The sequence below is a fragment of the Pipistrellus hanaki genome (assembly GCF_964339955.1).
Source record: "Pipistrellus hanaki genome assembly, chromosome: 16".
Taxonomy (NCBI): Eukaryota; Metazoa; Chordata; class Mammalia; order Chiroptera; family Vespertilionidae; genus Pipistrellus; species Pipistrellus hanaki.
In genome coordinates, this window is record NC_140518.1 from 14411834 (window position 1) to 14426307 (window position 14474).

Genomic DNA, 14474 nt, shown 5'->3' on the forward strand with positions numbered 1-14474 from the left:
TTATATTTAACAGATTAAATTTTAAACAAGTTTTTTTTGTTTTTTAATTATTTTTGAGAGTGGAAGAAAGGGAGAGAAAGAGAGAGGGAGAGAAACATTGATCCATTGCCTCTTCCACACACTGTGACTGGGGATTAAATCCACAACGTGGCTATGTACCCTGACTGGGAGGGAATTGAACCCTCCACCTTTGATGTATGGGACGACACTCCAACCAACTGAGCCATACTGGCCAAGGCTGAGACTAAATTTTAAGTTTTAGTTAGTTAAATAATCTAAAATGGTACAAGCTCTTTATAAGGGGAAAAAGTTCAAATCCAGAAAATTGATAAAGAGAAGAAAGTATTTTAAAATTGAATTATTCAAAGTTACCACAGTTAAGATTTTGGTGACCATCAGTCTAGACAGCTGTTACTGTATATATACACACAAAAAGATAGAAATCCAAGCATTTTCACATTAGTGGGTTTGTTCTTTGTATACTTCTATAATCTGCTCTTTTACACATTCGTCTTACAGTGTTTCCCAAACTTCTCTCATGATGAGAATCACCTGGTGGAGTTGTTAAAATACAGATTCCTGAATCCCAACTAAGAAGTGCTAAACTAGAATTTTTGGGAACATATAGGTAAAATTGTATACTTAACTTAGTGCTCTGAGAGAAGTTTGGGAAACACTGATTTAGCACATCTTTATGAGCACCCTTGAAATGCAAGGCTCAATAATGAATGGGTTGCACCCGCTTCAATAAACTAGGAGAAACTTGACATGATTTGGAGCCCAAATACACAGAGCATAAAGTTGAAAATTCAGGGCAACTCTACATGAGAATATCTGTTCATATCCTCACTAACCCCGAGTTTTGTTAATTTACTGAAAGCAGTTTTAAATGCTTTCTGATCAGGGAACCAAATAGCTTAAGCTCTGGGGATGGGAGAACTTAAGTGCCAGAAGGGAATCAGGGACTCAGAAGTCCCACCTCTGCCCCATCTCCCCTGCATTTCACCTTCTCTCTTTGAGGTCTTTTAGTCTTTATTAAACTGGTGGTAGACCATCAAGGAGAGACACTAATATTTTCTATTTTTAGGGACAGATTTAATCAAACTTTGTCTCCCTATGTACTTTTTCTATGTGCATGTTATCAATATTTTGAAATATAAAGTCATATCCTTTGATCCGTTGAAAGTCAGTGTTGAGAGGGCTCATGGAGATCCTGCAGTTCAGCCCCTTCTCTTCTGCAAGGAGACTTTAGCCCCACAATAGGGAGTTGGCCAAGGTTACACAGATAGTGAAAGGCAGAGCTAACTTAAATCTATCTTCTTAGGTGATCTTACCTCTTATATTTCCCCAATCTTCACATTTTGGTACAAGGATAAGTTAGGATAAAAAAGTGGTTGCCAAATGTCATATTTCACATTATCCATATATGGGTTCTATTGCTTGTCCCTATCCAGTGATAACTCTGTTAAATACCCCCTACTAGCATAAGTTTTGACACTTCTTCCTCTGTGCCTCGCTCTCTTTGAAATGCAAAACTTTAGGAAGGGACTATTTTAAGAAGGCAAGATAAATTTCCCCTTTCCTTATTTAATGAAAAATAAATTTCCCCTTCTCACATTTAATGCCGGTGAATTGTACAAATACAGACGGTAAATTTCTTGTTATGTTTATTTTTCCACAAGAAAATTAGTCCCCCTTTCCAATTGTAGGGGATTGCATAGGAGTGTTTACCTATAGTACACCCTTCCCCCTCTCATTTACCCATGTACCCTCCCTTAGGTCACTGGTAACTTTCTTATTTTATTGGCAGGATAACCTCATTAGCAGAATCTCAACTTCAGACCCGCCAACAAATTAAGAAACTGGAGGAGTTGCAGCAGAAAGTTTCCTACAAAGGGGACCCCATTGTACAGCACCGGCCAATGCTGGAGGAGAGAATTGTGGAACTCTTTAGAAACTTAATGAAAAGGTAACTTAGAACCCTTGGCCCTTTCCCTCAGCACCCCCTCCCCAGTTACGTCCTCGCACAAGAGTCTGACTCACTTCACAGGCACAGGGTGAAGGCTGGCCCGCTGTGTATGTGTGACCTGCTGTCCTCTTGATCTTTCAGTGCCTTTGTGGTTGAGCGGCAGCCCTGCATGCCCATGCATCCCGACCGGCCACTAGTCATCAAGACCGGTGTCCAGTTCACTACCAAAGTCAGGTGGGCCGAGCGCTTCTCTCCTGCGTGGCTGTTTGACTGAGAGACAGTCTTAGACGAGAGCAGAGTTGGTATTCAGAGTTGTTCTTCGCAGGCAGCACAGACAGTACTGTGGAGGGTGTGGAATTTGTTGGCGCAACATTGACTTGCTCTTTGTTCCCTCTGTCAAAAGCTAGGGACTGGTCATCTTTTTTAGGTTACTGGGGCATATTTTTATGATTCTAATCCTACACTCTGAGACAACAGCGTCTCTGTTTGCCCTGAAAAAGGGACAAAATAATACCAGTTCTTCCTGTTTTTTGAGCCTTCTTTTCCCTGAGGATATTGAGGGAAAGAGTAAGGCTTAGTGGTATAGAAGCTAAGGGGGACCACAGGGCAGATGGGTGGTGGGCCTGCAGGCAAGTGTTAGTTTCACACTCAAGTCACACAGGTATGCTGGGGTTTGCCCTTCTACAGGGAAATTTCCCCTTAATAGATATTTGGTTTTGTGTTGCGTTTCATGTTTAACAGAAAAAAAACCAGCTGCAGAGCGTGTATTCCTGTAATATTTTTCATGAAATGGCTTTTATTATCATTTGGTGAATCTCTCACAACTTTGTCCAAATTCTTAGTTCTTAGGCTTTTTTTTTTTTTTTTTTCCGTAACTTTGGCCTAAAGGGGTGATGCTTAATTTAAGATCAAAGATGGTTCTAACAGGAAGAGGAATTTGGGATTGTCATTTACTCACTTCTTAAAACTTTTTATAAAAAAAACTGGATTGTTGTTGTTTTTTGCTCAGACACTTTTTCTCCTGTTTTGAAATAGATTGCTGGTCAAATTCCCCGAGTTAAATTATCAGCTTAAAATTAAAGTGTGCATTGACAAGTAAGTACTCCTTATCTTGGCTTTTTTTTCTCTTTTTCAAATGACAGAGAAATGAGCACTTTGACAGACAGAACTTAAGAGACTTTATCTCCATTCAGAGATCTTTGTTTTTTTGAACAAATGTTTTCATAAAACTTGCAGAGCATTGTCATTTACATGCGTGCACAAAACCACAGAGCTAGTGGTACAGATTTGAGTTGTGATTGCAATTGTGACCTCGGGTCCCTCTTTTTCTTTATGTTTTTACTTGTAAATGCAATTTATTCATATTATACAAAACTGAGAATATATAGGGGAAATGGATTTTCAAAAATTGTTCTATACTTCATTACGATGGAATAATCTTCAAAATTTGACAGTACCTTTCGAAATTAAAATGCACATGCCCCTTTAAGAGCTTAGAAAAGAGAAAAAAAATGTATTCTTAATTTTGGATGTAATAATTATTTATCTGAAAATTTCATCCAGAATGAACTGGAAAATAGTTACTTAATGAAATAAGGGGCTTGAGGAAGGTGCTTGGTTTAGTAAATAAATAAGCAAGCAAAAATTAATAACCTTAACCATATAGTAGCATTAACCAGTTAGAAATTATAATAGAAAAATAATCTCATAATAAGCAAAAAAAGTAAAATATATTGTGATTAGCTTAAACAAATGTTTAAGATCTATTTGAACAAAACTGGCATTTTAGTGAGGAAGGGATATTGTAAAAAGTGGTGTGACAAATCATATTCCTGGATTGTAGACTTCTAATCTTATTATAAAGATGTTGATTCTTTTTTTAAAATATATTTTTACCGACTTCAGAGAGGAAGGGAGAGGGAGGGGGAGAGATAGAAACATCATCGATGAGAGAGAATCATGGATTGGCTGCCCCCGCACGCCCCCCATGGGTCCAGGCATGTGCGTAATATGCTAATTAGACTGGACAACCAAAGGTTCGAAGCCAGGGCTGCAAGGGCTGAGGCAAGCGCCGCAGCTGCGAGGGCCGAGCCCCTTGCACGAATTTTGTGCACCAGGTCTTTAGTAAAATAAAAATAAAAAGAAAAGACCAGAAAATGTGCTATATAAAAAGGACTATATATTAAAAAACATAGAGTTAAAGGACAGTGGGCGCAGTGGGAATAGTATACCAAATGGGGATGCTCTGAGTTTCAGGTAACAGTAAACCAAACAGAAAATCCAGTGTGACTTAATAAGGAAGTTTGCAACCCAGTATAACTGGAAATGCAGAGTTAGGGCAAGTTCCTGATGGTGAGATCAATGACTCATTGATGGCATCAAGGACCCAGAATTGTTTGTCCCTTCTCTGTCATCATAATGATCACCTGCATTGCCAAGTTCCCTCTGGGTTGCAACATGGTTGCTTATAGCAAAGGCCATGTGCTTCCTTTCTCATGTTCACAAGCTATGGGATGTAAATCCAGCCTGGATTGTAATTCCTTCCCAGTCTGATTGAAACTGTGTAGGTCCTGTCCTCACCCCTCTGAACCACTGCTTTGTGGGCATGTTATGTTCTGATGGACTTAATGATCGGGATCCCCTGGAGGTGGGCATGGAAGGGCACTGAGAAGCAAAGTTCTGTTAGGAAGGGAGCAGATGATGTTGGGTATGCAGCAGCTTGTGTCGACTACGTAAGCATGTACAGGTTTGGTATATTTCACAGAACAAATGTAATTGAATGATAGAAATTCCCAGCAACACAGCAGTTTTTCTACCAGAGTAAATTACAGGTGTTTAAAGTAGATTTTTAAAAAAGAAACACAGACCCCTTTTATTAACACTTGTTTGTGTTCTTAACAGAGACTCCGGGGATGTAGCAGCTCTCCGAGGGTGAGTTCAGCCTGGAGGCTTACTTTTGTTCTGTTCAGTTTGACGTTGTCCCATGGCCGCTCAGTGACTTATATGGTTGGGTTTTCTCCTGTGATTCAGATCCAGGAAATTTAACATTCTGGGCACAAACACAAAAGTCATGAACATGGAAGAATCCAACAACGGCAGCCTCTCCGCAGAATTCAAACACTTGGTATGTGGGAGAAACCTGGTCCTTCTCCATGGGGCTCCGGCAGAGGGAGAGGGTAGGGGACGGCCTCACGTGACAGGTGCTCCTTGCTTTTCTTACAGACCCTGAGAGAGCAAAGATGTGGGAATGGGGGCCGAGCCAATTGTGACGTAAGTCTTTTGGGGGATAAGAGCCAGCTGGGAGGGTTTTCTTTGAGAGGGAAAGGAAAAGGGCCGTTTCAGTTGTAGTCATTCAGAAAAGTTGCCATGGGCCAAAAAGACCCGATCCGATCCGGGAAGTCTCATCTGCCACCAGTTTTCTGGCTGGAGCATTTCCTTGATTGTCCCAAGAGTTAGCACCCCATTAAGTAGGAGTGGAAAGTCCCTCCTGGGTTACCCACACCCAGTTAGTAGCAACGAAGCCTGCCACCTGGCCTGGGGCTTTCCAAATTCCTCTTCCAGCCTCTGCCAGCTGACTTGTTTTTCTGACTGAGGAGGGATAGAAGGCTGTAACAGATATGAGCTAGTTTTAAAAAGAAAAAGAACAAAAGAGCAAAACCTACTTGTTCTTTATCCCCCCCTTATTTCTTCCCTGCCACGCATTGATTCAGATTATTGGATTCTTAGTGTCAAGAATAAACTTTAGAAAAATATAGATAAATGTGACCAAAAAGTAGTTTTTAATCTTTAAAAAAAATTGACACCCTGTTCTTTTTCTGATATTTGTTCCGAGCAGTTTTTCTCTTTTCTCTAAAATGTAGCAGGCCTTAAAACACACACACACACACACACACACACACACACACACAACTACAACAAAAATGAATTGAATTTAAAATATTTGACAATAAGAGTGAAGTAGTTTATGTGCAATGTTATGGAAAAATGTATGTGGCACGTCTATTTAGATAAAAGCCAGATGCAAAATATTCTAAGTAGAATATTAGTATATTAATTTTAAAAACACACGACACTGTTTTATGTGTTCATGTATGCATTAAAAAATTCTAGAGGAATATACACTAAGCAGTACTTATTTATTTATGCTGCTATTTGTATCTGAGTCTACTAGATACTATTTCTGTAATAATTGCATTTTAAACTGAACACATACTACTTTTATAATCAGAAAAAAATAATATTTTAAAAATGAATTGAAATTCTGTTTTTTAGAAGTCATTAGTAACTCTTGCTCAAAATAAGGTTGCTGGTGGGAGTATAAATTGTTAGAGTGGCTTTGGAAAACAATTTGGCATTATAAAAGGAGCGTACTTTATAAACCAGCAATGCCGCTCCTGGGACTTAATAGAGAACCTTTGCACACATGTACCAGGAGGCATGTACAAATGTCCCAACAGCCTGGTGATAAGCCCTGAATACAACTCACATTAATACCCATCACCACCAGAACAGGTAAATGATTTGTGTTGTAATTATATGATTGAATATTACAAAACAGTGAAAATGAATAAATTGCTGATGCACGCAACCACAAGGATGCCAGAAGTGAGTCACCAAATACATAGGGTATGATTCCACATGTGTAAGGTTCACAAACATCTAAAATGAAACAATATATACACTGTTTAGAGATATAATTATGGTCAAACCATAAAGAGAAACTAGGAAATCATAAACCCCAAAGACAAAATAGCAGTTACAGAGGGACAGGGATGGGGTTGGGAAAAGACGCCCAGAGAATCTCAGTGGTAATGGTCTTTTCTTTAAACTGGGTGGTGAATACACAGGCGTTCATTGTTTTTATATTCTCTGTGCCTTACGCATTTTATAAATGACCTGTTTGTATCTCTATAATATTATAAAACTCAGTAAAAGATCAGGTTGAGGGTCTTAGCATTGGAGAGTCTTAGTGTTGAAGAGAGCATGTGCATGGAGTTGTGTACCTGACAGTTTGTGCGTGGCCACCTGGTGAATTACTCATCTTAGTGCAGCCTGGCTGTGGCATGTTCCCCTCCTTCACTGTGGCTGTTGGTACCGAATGTCCTCCTTGATATCGTAGGCCTCCCTGATTGTGACCGAGGAGCTGCACCTGATCACCTTTGAGACTGAGGTGTATCACCAAGGCCTCAAGATTGACCTAGAGGTGAGTTCTGCCACAGAATGGGGACAGCGCTACGTGCAGGGGTGGTTCTGGACAAGGACTCCTAGATGGGATTTTTCCTACAGAAGGTGGAGTGATGATGACTCTTTGTAAGGCACTGCATTCAGTTCTGCTTATTTTTCTCCAAAAAAAAAAAAAAAAATCTTTAATATTCCATCTGAGAGTATAGTCTTGCTTGAATGCTTAGAATGTACCTGTATACTCATCTTTAAGCAAACTTTATATAAGGTCTGTATGTAGAAATTGATGATAGCTAATTTCTCAAGTTTGGGCAAGAAGTCTTTAAAAAGCCAATTATTTTAGTATACAGAAAATCATGGCCTCTGCCTTCTCTTTTCTGAACTTTCTTGATCTATAAATTAAAGACATACCAGAAAAGACAGGAATCCTAGTCTTTGATTTCCGGGACCTCTCTGTTTAATGGGCAGATACAGCTTCTATTCTTAAGAATCTATGGATTGTAAGTCCAGCTTTGAGCAAGTCAGGTTTTACAAGTTCTTAGTAATGTTCAGACAACAAGCTGAGTCCTGCGGCCTGTGTTCGGCATTCTTCCTTCTGGTGCAGTTTATGGGTGTGGTTTACGGCATGGCCTTTTATTCTGAACCCGGAGAGACACTGGTGAAGAGATTTTTGAAGCCATGAAGGCCTTCTACCTCCACACCCAACCAACTCATCTCCCACTTACTCCACAGACCCACTCCCTGCCAGTGGTGGTGATTTCCAACATCTGTCAGATGCCAAATGCCTGGGCGTCCATTCTGTGGTATAACATGCTGACCAACAACCCCAAGGTTAGTGCCTTCTGACTCCTCACTGCCCAGAAGTGGTGGTGGCACCTCATGCAGGTCCTCAAGCACTGTCCTCATCTAAGTGAGCCAATGTGTTCTTCTCAATAGAACGTGAACTTTTTCACGAAGCCCCCGATTGGAACCTGGGATCAGGTGGCAGAGGTGCTAAGCTGGCAGTTCTCTTCCACCACGAAGCGAGGGTTGAGCATCGAGCAGTTGACTACGCTGGCAGAGAAACTCCTAGGTCAGCATTTTACCTCTTCTCCCTCCTGTGCTCCTCAGAAAAGGAACTGGCCTTCATTGAGGAAAGTTTCCTGAGCAAGGCTCTGTGCCAGGGCCAGAAACCTGGGGAGTTAGGTGCAGAGGAGATTGGCCTCCTGGTGATCTTTCTTATGAGGCAGGAGGCAGATTTCTTTTCCCGTGGTGGCACCTCCCTCGCCTCCCAGTGCATGTTAGAAGGTGGAGCTATTGGCTTGATATCCCTGTCCATTTCTTCTATAAACGTAGATAGAAAATTTTTATTTTATTTTATTTTTTTTATTGATTTTGTACAGAGAGGAAGGGAGAGAGATAGAGAGTTAGAAACATTGATGAGAGAGAGTCATCGATCAGCTGCCTCTTGCACACCCCCCACTGGGGATATGCCCGCAACCAAGGTACATGCCCTTGACCGGAATCGAACCCGGGACCTTTCAGTCCCCAAGCCGACGCTCTATCCATTGAGCCAAACCGGTTTTGGCTATAGATAGAAAATTTTTATTGAAATTTTGTGTGCTACCTGGACTGTCTTGGTCTGTGTTGCCATTAAATGTGGCCCTATAACCCCAGGTGTCAGCTCATCTGGGTAAGAGCAGGGGGAGGACTTGGTACGTCACCTACCGCCTCTGCTGGATTAAACAACTCAGGGCGGAGGGGCTCAAATGATGGGGTTGGGTGTGTGCTTGCTTGCGGAAGCACATGCATGTCTGCACTTGGTGGCAACCTTCAAATACATGAAAATCAATGGTTTCATGGCCCATTGTAGGACGAGTGTATATGAGTGTGTGTTCTGTTTTAAGAATTAGATTTTGTCCTGGCTGGGTGGCTCAGTTGATTGGTTGGAGCGTTGTCCCAATACACTGGGGTTGCGGGTTCAATCTCTGGTCAAGGCATGCACTGGAGTCAACCAATAGATGCATGAATGGGTGGGACAATGGGTGGATGTTTCTCTTCTCTCTCTCTCTAAAATCAATAGGTAAAAAATTTAAAAAGAAATAAAGAAAGAAGATCTTCATTTAAAGCTGGAAATTACATTACTTTACTCTTTTTTCCTTCAGGACCTGGTGTGAACTATTCAGGGTGTCAGATCACATGGGCTAAATTTTGCAAAGTAAGCAATCTTGTTAACTCCTTGCCGTCATGTCTTGGGAATAGTTGTGGGAGGTGATGCTCACTTGTGAGGTCATGTGGAGGGTGCTGGGCCTGAAGGCCCTAGACTCTTAGTCCAGCGGCCAGTAGGACCTGCCTGAGGGTAGATAGGCCTGAGGATGTTGGTGGCGTTGAACCCCTAGGAAGGAAAGAGCTGGGATGGTGGTAGACTTAGCCTTCCCGTTATTCTTTTCTCCAGGAAAACATGGCTGGCAAGGGCTTCTCCTTCTGGGTCTGGCTGGACAATATCATTGACCTTGTGAAAAAGTACATTCTGGCCCTTTGGAATGAAGGGTAGGTTAACATTCTTGTGTCTGGCAGAGTACACAGGCATAACAAGTCACCTGCTGTCTCAGCAGGCCAATGGCTGGGCCCCTTCCACCCTAACCTTGTTCCTCTTTGGCTCCAGGTACATAATGGGCTTTATCAGCAAGGAAAGAGAGAGGGCCATCTTGAGCACCAAGCCCCCAGGTACCTTCCTGCTGAGATTCAGTGAAAGCAGCAAAGAAGGAGGTGTCACCTTCACTTGGGTGGAGAAGGACATCAGTGGTAAGCTTGGCTGCTCCCTCCCACTCCATTGCTGCCACCATGGCTGCCGCTAGTTTCAAGCACCCACTGCCCCCTAGTGGGAAGAGATGGCCTTGCACCCCTGCCTGAGACTTGCGAAACACTTGGTTGATTTCTTTTCTCTAAATTTTTCCAGGTGAAGGATTAGTTTGCCAATTTTGTTTTGCTTGCTTCAGGGGTTAATAATTTCCTAGAAATTTTCAATTTAAGTTTTATTCTTTATCTCCTTTCTTTCCTACCCTGTTAATATAATGTTCATATAATGTATTCAAATGTATTACCTGTGGCCCATCTTCGTAGCCTCTCCAGAAGCCTGCTGAAGATATCCTCTGTGCCCGGAGACTGGGCAGGGTTCAGGGTCTTGAGTGCTAGGTTGGCCTAAGTCTTTCGCTCTCAAGGGAAAATAAGTGAGGTTGTTTTCCTGAGGTTACCTAGCCATAGGTTCCATTATCTTCCTTTCCCACATCTCATGACAGGTAAGACCCAGATCCAGTCGGTGGAACCATATACTAAGCAGCAGCTGAACAACATGTCATTCGCGGAAATCATCATGGGCTATAAGATCATGGATGCTACCAATATCCTGGTGTCTCCACTGGTCTATCTCTACCCCGACATTCCTAAGGAGGAGGCGTTTGGAAAGTATTGTCGGCCAGAGAGCCAGGAGCATCCTGAGTCTGACCCAGGTAGTTGTTGATTTTCCATGTCAGACATTTAATTCTGGGGAAAAGTGGGCACTTGTAGGGGTGAACAGGCAGGGGGGTGCCTAAGGAACCAGTGATCTTTATTTCTCTTGATGGGAAAGGACTTTGTAGTGAGCCACTGGGGTGGCTAATGGGTTAGCGAGAGGAGAGGACTCAGAGTCCCTAGCGTCTGCCCCCAGGGAGCGCTCCCCACCCCACACACACACATTCATTCCCAAAATGCTGCCAAGAGAAAGCAAGGACAGAATTCTTGAGTAACAGGATGCCCAGCAGGCAGAGTGCTTCTCACATAGTAGATGCTAGAAGGTTTGTGACCCAGACTTCAGTCTGGCGTGTTTCCTTTTCCCCGTCACTGAACAATGCAAGCAGTGTCGAGTGGGACGAAGAAAGGCTTTCTGCAGGAAATGAGTGTCAGCAGCATCGGAACATGGGTTGAAAGCAGAGTCGGGGAGAGCGGTGATTGAAAGGCAAGATGGTAACTGGTGGGAGGGGTGTGGAGTTGGTGTTTCGAATGTGTAGCTATTGGAAAGGAGATGTTTTTTAATGTGTTCATGTAAATTACACGCAACTTATTTTACATGAAACCTGTAACCTCCAGCGCTGACATCGGCGTGGAGGCAGAGCCTTCTAGTCTGTTCCCATCAGTGTTTGCTGCATTCAGCTCTCTAGGTTCTCTGTCTGGATCCTGATGAGGAAGCTATGATTTGCCATGCTTGTTTTTATTTTGCTTTTCTTCATCATGGAAACCAACAGTGGCTTAAAGTGATCCTCTGAGGTTAGCTGCCCTGCCCCAGTTGACTTTGCAGAGATGGTTTTTGTTCAGCCAGCTAACACACAAACCCACCCGCTTCCCTCCCGCTTTTTCATAGGAATTCCCTCCGAAGAATTTCTTGGGGCTGAAATTTAAGCTACTTGACAATTGACTTTCCTTTTCCCCTCGTTCTGGTTTTGAGTTTTGTTCATACTCTAGAAGAGTTTAACTCTCACTTCCTGTCTGCTACTTATCTCTCTTTCCACGTTGAGCTTCAGTTGGGAGATCTCTTTATCGGGCCCTGTCACACTGCTCTTTGTTCCTCTGCCGAGGACAATTAGGCCCGTGTGCCGGTATTTCGACTAATTATACTTTCAGGATCCAAGTTCCCACTCTGAGGCCTGCCCTCCATAACCACCCACCCCTCCTGTGTGCCAGGGAGGCAAGGTCCTGTTCTGCTTGGAGACAATGGTGTTGCCTCAGGGGCAAGATGCCAATCACAAAAAAGGAACTAATGACTTGAGTGTTTTGTCTGCCTCCTGTGAGGCAAGTGTAAGCCCTGTGCAGGGAGGGGCTTGGTGTGGTGTGAGCCTGGAGACGGGGTCCAGGGGGCAGGCAGGGGTGGACAGGAGGTGTGTGCAGCCCTTGTATTAAAATGGCGTCCCCAGGGAGATGAGTCTGTGGCCATTTCCTTTCTGCTCCAGTCAGGAAGGTGTTATTATCTCCCAGGGACCTGGGCGTTCCAGGGACTCGTCCCTTCTCCTTACTTCTCTGTAAGCCCACACAGTATTTCCTTACGGCTTTGGGAGGAGGCCCTCTTAGAAATGACAAATCCCTTACCTTACAAATTGGATAAAGTACATTTACAACCTTGTATGGAGCCACAAATTGGCTTTTAGTCTTAGCTCTCCTGCACTTCTGCTGTTCCATTTCAGCCCAGCTAACCCAGATCATTGGTGAATTAAGATCCTTTCCTGTCTGGGGTGTCTGCTCCCCTCAGATCTGAGTAAAATGGATTTCTAAGACCCCAGAACCCTGCCTCAGTAGCTTCTTTGGATTCTGCACTGTATAAATCTATTTCTTGGCCAAAAAATAACTTAGGTGGCAGGGATATAAGGACCCCTTGGCAATGCTTTCTGTCAGATTGTCATTATACTTTCGGATTCCTCAGTTTCTATAAAAGTCCCTAGATTTATAAATGTGCTGCTCTCAACCCACCCCACCCTACTCCATGCCTCTTACGTGACCTGTTCACCTGACACCCCCCCCCCCAAATTTCATGCCAGTGTCTCCAAGGTTCCTTGACCTCTTTGTGTAAGTATTTAGTACCTAATATGCATTTTCCCCAATTCTCACATGTCTAACTATAGAAAAAGAATCAGCAGGAGACCAGAGATGGGTACCTCCCTCACCCCCCTCCCATTTATTTTACACATAAGAAATGAAGGGACCTGCCCCAGGTGCTTTGTTATTGAATACACCCGGCCTCCTGTTTTCCAATCCAGAGTCCATTGTACTGCACCACAAACTCCTTCCCTCTATAGAGACTGCTTTTTCTGTGAGGTAGTTCTCCAACTGGAGAGTTACTAATACCATCACCTAAGAGTGTAATAGAGGCAGATTAGTGCCGATAGGAAGGAAGGTGTGACCCTCAGCTTTGGAACCACAAGCATCAGAGGCTTCACGTTCTCTTAGAGATTCAGGGACAGTGGTGACTGAGCAGGACACCCACATGCATCCACTCTGCTTCTGCATGTAGAGAAGTCATCCGAGTGACACGACCGGCCAGCATACTATCCTCAGACCACATCCAGGCAGTTACACGTTTACACAATCCAGGGAAAGCATGGACACAAGGCTGGCATTTATCTGCCTCAGGTGGGACAGGATGTGCTGAAAAATCTCTGTAGTTAAGGAAAACGTCATGGAACTTCTGAGCTGCAAGTGCCTAGAACATCAGATCGTGTACAGAGAGGGAGGGCAGCCCTGAGGGAGATGGCGGTTCAGAACAGTCTCTGCTCGAGGATGGAGTGAGTTTCAGGTCAGCCCAGCCGAGGCAGCCGCGCCCTCCTGCCCTGCACAGAGAGGGCACACTCAGTAAGGCCCGTTTTCCCTTCCCAGGTGCTGCCCCCTACCTGAAGACCAAGTTTATCTGTGTGACACCGTAAGTGGCCTCCTGTCCCAATTTTGCCTCCATTTCTAATGTCCTCAGTCCCCCCTGGGAATGGGACACTGGGTGAGAGTTACTCTGCGAGGGTTGGAAGGCCCTGGGCTGTGTTTAGTACCCACGGTGACCTTGTGCGTTTAAAAAGCTTGAGCTTTTATTTTTCTGTTGGAGACCAGAGTTTGATGGCTTGTGTGTGTGTGTTTTGTTCTTTTTTTTTTTTTTTTTTTTTTTATCCATTGTGTCTTGTCAACCCGGCCCTTTCCCCTCCCGCTGCTCCCCATTTCCTACAGAACGACCTGCAGCAATACCATTGACCTGCCGATGTCCCCCCGCACTTTAGATTCATTGATGCAGTTTGGAAATAATGGTGAAGGTGCTGAATCCTCAGCAGGAGGGCAGTTTGGTGAGTGTTTGGAGGGCAGCCCGTCCCCCTTGTGTGATGGCCCGTGTGCGGAGCCAGGAGCTGGTCACGGGGATTGTAGACGGGGCTCGAGAGCGGAGATGCACCGCGCCACGCGTGTAAGTGTAAATCTCCCGGGAGCCACATTAAAAACAGTGAAAGGAAACAGGTGAGGCCAATTTCAATATTTTCTGTGTAGCCCGATAAATCCAATATGCTATGGTCTCAACGTGTAAGGAAAACACGAGTGAGGTTTTTGCACTCCCTTTGAAACCTGCTGGGTGTTTTGCAGTCACAGCCCCTCTCCCTTTGGACTAGCCATTGTGACTCCAGGCTGCCGCCTTCCGCAGAGCAGCCCTGGGCAATCTTTAAGCACACGGAGTTGGGAATGAGTTAAGGTAGGAGGGACTGTGCCCTTCCAGGGCAAGATCCCGAAGGGAGGAGAGTGAATCTGGGTTATCCAACCCTGTCTTGGCCACAAGGGGCAGGAGCCTGGGTGG

General features: G+C 43.9%; 1 protein-coding gene across 4 annotated transcripts in view; it reads left to right on the forward strand.

Annotated features, from left to right (window-relative positions):
- The window catches only part of STAT3 (signal transducer and activator of transcription 3), a 48476-nt gene that overhangs the window by 31896 nt on the left and 2106 nt on the right, over nucleotides 1-14474 (forward strand). The window contains exons 9-23 of one of the 4 annotated variants that reach the window (XM_084862491.1): nucleotides 1811-1969; nucleotides 2111-2203; nucleotides 3005-3064; nucleotides 4871-4900; nucleotides 5000-5093; nucleotides 5192-5239; nucleotides 7089-7172; nucleotides 7883-7981; nucleotides 8087-8222; nucleotides 9295-9347; nucleotides 9585-9679; nucleotides 9795-9934; nucleotides 10429-10641; nucleotides 13529-13571; nucleotides 13865-13977. In XM_084862491.1, the coding sequence (XP_084718617.1) occupies nucleotides 1811-1969; nucleotides 2111-2203; nucleotides 3005-3064; nucleotides 4871-4900; nucleotides 5000-5093; nucleotides 5192-5239; nucleotides 7089-7172; nucleotides 7883-7981; nucleotides 8087-8222; nucleotides 9295-9347; nucleotides 9585-9679; nucleotides 9795-9934; nucleotides 10429-10641; nucleotides 13529-13571; nucleotides 13865-13977 (1460 nt within the window). The remainder of the gene's footprint in view (nucleotides 1-1810; nucleotides 1970-2110; nucleotides 2204-3004; nucleotides 3065-4870; nucleotides 4901-4999; nucleotides 5094-5191; nucleotides 5240-7088; nucleotides 7173-7882; nucleotides 7982-8086; nucleotides 8223-9294; nucleotides 9348-9584; nucleotides 9680-9794; nucleotides 9935-10428; nucleotides 10642-13528; nucleotides 13572-13864; nucleotides 13978-14474) is intronic. The other 3 variants (XM_084862493.1, XM_084862492.1, XM_084862494.1) reach the window with 3 other exon arrangements.